The 5,827-nt window shown below is 46.3% G+C and overlaps 1 protein-coding gene across 1 annotated transcript; it reads left to right on the top strand.

The window, feature by feature from the left end:
* The first annotated feature begins 822 nt into the window (after nucleotides 1–822).
* MAD2L1 (MAD2 mitotic arrest deficient-like 1 (yeast)) lies at nucleotides 823–4,581 on the top strand. The gene is made up of 5 exons (XM_019522040.1): nucleotides 823–979; nucleotides 1,199–1,345; nucleotides 2,243–2,363; nucleotides 3,084–3,187; nucleotides 4,225–4,581. The coding sequence occupies exons 1-5, from the start codon at nucleotides 907–909 to the stop codon at nucleotides 4,395–4,397; spliced, it is 618 nt and encodes a 205-aa protein (XP_019377585.1). The 5' UTR covers nucleotides 823–906; the 3' UTR covers nucleotides 4,398–4,581.
* The last annotated feature ends 1,246 nt before the right edge of the window (nucleotides 4,582–5,827 follow it).

Raw genomic sequence — 5,827 nt, 5'->3', positions numbered from 1 at the left:
AATGGAAGGCAAGGTAGCCATTCACCTTATAAACTAATTAAATCAGAGATGCATAAGCTTTCATGAGACGGAGCACACTTTATCATATATTGTGAAAGGAGAGGACACAGCAGTCTATCAAACAGAAGTGATACACACTTTCTCCATTGTCTGGCCACATTATGTTCTTATACTCTCCGATTTGAAGTTTCTCCTCAAAAAGCCCTGTGCTTTGCCACTCGCAAGGAACCCTGTTCTTTTGGTGTCCTGTCATGTTTGCCAGGATCAATGGAGCCAGGAGCACTCACTTAACAAGTTACTATAGGCAGATTAGAGTCACCCCGAGTATCCCTTGCAGTCGAAGGCCTCGGGCCAAGGGTTAAGGCAGTAAAGTGGCCAGGGCAGATGGTAGATCAGAGCCGAAAGGTCCCAACACAGCTGGGGCAGAAACCATGGCATGGCGGGGATCAGGGAGGAGCAAACAGCAGCAGGGAAAGAGTCAGGCAAGAACAAGGTAAAGGCCCAAGAAACGCATACAGAGCGAGAGCACTGTCGTTGCTAAACACGCACATACTTTATAGCACGTGCACGCGCACCTTCCCCCATTATTGCCAGGACAAGGTCCTAGCCTTAGCACTTGCAGTCACGCTCGCTCTGACAAACCCGAGCTGGCCCCCACGCTGAGTGCCCATCTCTCAAGGGCGACCCCGCCAACCAACAGAAGGATACCCAGCCGGCTCCCCCGCCCACTCCCACAAAGCAGAAGCCGAACGTGTCCCGCATGCGCAGTAGAGCAGACACCCTGCGCATGCGCTGGGGAGAAAGGCATAAGTGAGCGGCGGCAGCTTGGCGGGCGTGTGCGCATGCGTGAGTGCGGCGTCTCGGGGGCGGGGCCCAGTTTGAAGCGGGTGGCGGGGACGCGCGCCCATGGCCAAGCAGCAAAGCCGGGAGCAGGGCATCACCCTGCGGGGCAGTGCCGACATCGTCGCCGAGTTCTTCTGTGAGGAGTCCCCGGGGCCGGGAGGGAAGAGCGGGCGTTACTGCCCGCGCGGGGGCGAAGGGGCATCGGGACGCCCCGGTGCCCCCCGCCGCCATGTTCGATCTCGTGGGGGAGGGAGGGAGGGACAGAGCCAGGCCGCGCCTGCGCACTAGGGGGAAAGGGGCTTGGTCACCCGCTCACCTGTCCCCCCTCTTCTCTCCCGTGGCACATGCGCGGCAGCCTACGGCATCAACAGCATCCTGTACCAGCGCGGCATCTACCCGCCCGAGACCTTCACCCGCGCGCAGCAGTACGGCCTCACGCTGCTCGTCACCGCCGACCCCGAGCTGCAGCGCTACCTGTGCAGCGTCGTGGACCAGCTCAAAGGTGCGGGGGGCGGTGGAGAACAGGGAGTAGACTCCGGGCGGGGCTGGGCCGAGCTTTGCTGCCATCTCCCCCGCTGAGCCCTTGTTCCCGGCTCACCTTTGCAACCTCAGCTCACTGAACAGTTGAGTCTGGTTTGCTGCCCAAGCTTGGGTGCTGCAAAGATGAGCTTCGAGAATGTGCCCGGGGTGAAGGAGCTGACATTTCTCACCCACGTTGCACCAGTGAGACAGGCAAGATAGAAATGCCCCCCATAGCAGGAGCAGGATTTGCATCCGTTCAGGGGTTTGGAGCAAGTCATGGGAGGAGCCATGACTAAAAACAAGAGATCGGGTTTCTCCTTGGTTAGCCCAGGATTCGACAGGCTGAAAACGGATAACAGGTTTAATCCGGGGCTGGTTAGCACCAGTTGAAATGGGCATTTAACGCACCTTTGTAAGGTTTGCTGGGAGCCACAATGTTCAAATCCCCCCATCTGCGATCCCAGGGCAGCTCCAATGACTTGCCAGTCAAGCTGCCTGGGTAAGGGCTGCCCTGTGCCTGTTTTGATGCAGGACCATCAGAATGGGATAAACCCAAGGTCTGTTTTTACACAGTTGCTCTTTTTTTCCTGGTTTGGACTCACATCAGTTAGGACCAGCCTAAATCTGGGTTTAAAAATCCAGTTCATCCTGCCCTTTAAGTTTGACCTTCTCCCTCGCTGACACTTACCTTTCTTACTCCGCCTTTTCAATTAGCTGCTGAGTTAATTTTAAATTGAGGCTTCTCAGTATCATTATTTTGCTTTGTAAACTGCCCAAGTGTTAATTCAGGGCTGATCAAGTCTCATCTACTTAAGCACTGCCTTTTGCTGGCTTAGAGGGTCTCTTTTTTTCTGATAGCTTTTTCTCCTATTTCTAGACTGGCTGTACAAGTGTTCGGTACAGCGCCTGGTGGTGGTCATCTCTAGTATTGAAAGCAACGAGGTCCTCGAGCGGTGGCAGTTTGACATAGAGTGTGACAAAACTGCAAAAGATGAGAGGTAAATGTAATGAACTGCACCATTGCAAATTTTTGCCCTTCCTGCTGGCGCCTCTGACAAACGGCTAATGCAGGTGGGAGCTCCTTGCATTCACTCTGGCACTTCAATATATGAAGCATTTTCTTTGCACTTTTGTTTCAAGATGATCTGTGTCAATTTCTTAAAGCATCTGGGTGGTGGGGAGACATGTCTCTGAGGGTAATTATACTTCACTAGTAAATATTCTATATGTTTTAAACCAAGTGAAACAATTTGATCTTGGATGCATGTGTAATTCATACCTGCAGTACAAGCCACAAACAATGGAATTTTCTGTAGATTTTTGTGTTGTGAACCTTTTCAGTCTTATAAAATTATTAATGCATTTAACTGCTCCTCTGCTTACATCATGCTTCTATTTGGTATTAGTTGCTTTGCTAGGAACATTATCATATTAACTCAAAATTGCAGGGAGACTCAGGGCAGGGCTTAAAACTACAAACACTGTGTAACACCACACAGAGCAGTACTAAAATTTAAAAAAAGACTTTGACTGAATTTTCAAATCCTGATCATCCAGACTGTTTTGTTACACTGTTTATCCCATTGAAACTTCCAGTTTTTGAAACAGAAACTGTTTCACAACTTATGCTAAAGATAAAACTGTATTTGGAGAAACTTTCCATGTATAACAAAGCCTCCTTTCTTCTCTGTTAAAAGAACTTCTTGTTTCTCTTGTAGTGCACCAAGGGATAAGTCTCAGAAAGCTATTCAGGATGAAATTCGATCTGTTATCAGACAGATAACTGCCACTGTAACTTTTCTGCCTTTATTGGAAACCTCTTGTGAGTAGTCTGAATTTTTGTATTTACTCAGACCTGAGTGAACAACTCATCCCTGACATGAGATTGCCAGCTTCCAATCTGAATAATATACTATGTATAGATTTAAATACTAAGTACTCCTGCTTTTTGAAGCCAAGGATATTAAAAAAAATCACTTGAGTAGAGTTCTTTCTTCTTCAACTGTGTACAGGATGGATACGTGTTTAAATGTTTTAAACTTCCAGTATTTTACGTGTGCGGTTACATTTTTGGAAGTGGGGTGGGAATTGGCAGCATTCTTTAAAAAAGAGTATTCAGGGGCACACACTGAACAAAGTACCAGAATTCCCTTAGTCTGCACCATCCTACTGCAAGCTTGCTGCCAGATCCACATTTATCTGGGGATTGGGAGTGTGTAGTGGCAAGGGAGGGCACAATAAGAGGGCATAAGATTCCCCAAACCTGGTGGGCAGCACTGGGCCAGTGATATTCAGGGTCAGGGATTGCAGCATTGCAAGTAGCAGTCTGCCTTAGGGCTGAGCCTTGTTACGTTAGCCTACCCTTTGCAAAAGGCAACTGAAAAATAACTGGTCTCATCATAGCAAAAACGTTAAGCAAAGCGCCCCTACGTAGTTTAACATTGATATGACTTGTATACAGAGTAAAACAGAGTTGTTCTTTTGAAATAAATACTTCAAACCTGCTACTGTGTGCACTATAGTAACTATTGCACAAGGAATCCATTTTTCTCGAATGCTAAGAGTCTTCCTACCTTTAAAAAAAATTGAAGGCTTAGCTCCTTTTTGAAGACTTCTGATATCTGGCTGTTGGTCCTCAGGATAAACAAAAGATCAAAATGGTTATGTATATGAGGGGAAGTTGAGATTAAACAGTTCATGCTGTTTTATTTTTAGCTTGATGGAGTGTGACATGGTGAAGTAGGGTTTAGGGGAAGTTTTTGGAAAGCAGGCCTTCTCACAAGTTAGAATAGATCTTGTGCAAATTAACAGTCTGTTTGAAATATACATAACCATTCACTGCTTACCTTTTACCTACAGGTGCCTTTGATTTACTGATTTACACAGATAAAGATTTGGTAGTACCAGAAAAATGGGAAGAATCAGGACCACAATTTATTGCCAACTCAGAAGAGGTGCGTCTTCGTTCCTTCACTACCACTATCCACAAAGTAAATAGCATGGTGGCCTACAAAAAGGATTCCTTTCCTTAATTAGGGAAATGTTGTTGATGTCTATAAAAGGTCTTTAAAAGCTGCCAATATGAACAGTAACTGCATCCTTAATAGGGTTTCTATATTTTGTATCTCAGTTTGGAATTAGAATAACAGCACAAAGCAATCATTTATTCATGTTAATACTGTGCTGATGTCATACTTGTCAAACCTTGGAACAGGGGTTAGAGGATTTAATAATGTAGTAATTATTAGTAATATAATATTCTTATCATATTACTAACAATTACTAGTCACATGAAATTCTTATTTAATTTTGGTGCATACTGTTCAGTGTATATTAGACTGCCCAGAGTGGTATCAGTTTAGCCCCTCTAAACTGTATTCAGTTTATTATGATTCACTTCTAATAGATTTCTGAAAATCAATTCTTACTTGCCTGTGGGGGGTGGAAAGTGTTTCTGGCAAATGATTGCAAATACTGATACTATCAGAGATGGCCTGGGATAAATACCTTGTAAACATCTTTTGTAAAGTTCTTGCTGTTCCTGTCTCTCTGTCCTTGGTAAAACTGTCCAGTTGATCCTCCCAGCATAGAAAGCTCTGAGAGAGTAATCATCATTCTCTAACCTATGCAAATGATTTGGGGTAATAATTGCTTTTTAATTCCTCAGTGTCTGTCAAATGTCTTTTATATGTTTGTATTCATGTTTTATAAAATAAAGCTTTGAGTTTGTAATGTAAACATTTGTACCTAGCTTTTGTGCAGTGTGTGGGAAGTGCTTGTCTTTCCTGATGCTTCAGTTACCTAAATCTAAATGCAGATCAAGCTTTGTCATCAAAAAGGGTTAGTAAGTACTGAATGGCTTCTATCTTATAGAATTGTAACAAGAACAGGTGTGGAGAACAGGCTGGGGAGGAGGAGTTAATTGAAGACTGATATAACTTAAGATCTTCAATCCTGCAGTGATCCTGCTTCCAGGATCAATGCACCAGATTACACAGAAAACTGTTTGAGCCTGATACTCTAGGGGTGTGGTTACCCACTTTCTTTTTTATAGGTTCTCAGCAGGCTGTGGGCCAGCCTTTAAAGTTGTAAATCATGGTAACTAGAATACATGGAAGCAAAACTAGTAAAGCCCCAGTTAGGCTCCGGAGCAGCAAGAGACGCGCGGTTGAAAGCCCGCCACACCTCCACTTCCCCAAAGCCCCGCAGAGACCTCCCAGCAGCCACGGAGCCCCCCGCTGACACCCAGCACAGCCGGAGGCAAGTGGGGCCCATGGTGGGAGGGGGTTAACCCCTCACTGAGTGGAAGGAGGTGGCTGAGTGGTGCTGGGACAGGTCAAGCCCTGCCCAGGCCCGTACTTGGCTGAGCCCCCCAGGGAGAGAGAGAGGTAGGAGGGGGTACTCGCCAGTCCCACTCCAGTAGGGCAGGGCCCCCCCTTGCCCAAGAGCAGCTTTCCTCAAC

This window comes from Gavialis gangeticus, unplaced genomic scaffold (assembly GCF_001723915.1).
Source record: "Gavialis gangeticus isolate Ggan-Ray unplaced genomic scaffold, GavGan_comp1, whole genome shotgun sequence".
Lineage (NCBI taxonomy): Eukaryota > Metazoa > Chordata > Crocodylia > Gavialidae > Gavialis > Gavialis gangeticus.
Note: the sequence above shows the minus strand (reverse complement) of the source record. Positions and strands in the feature narration are given on the sequence as shown.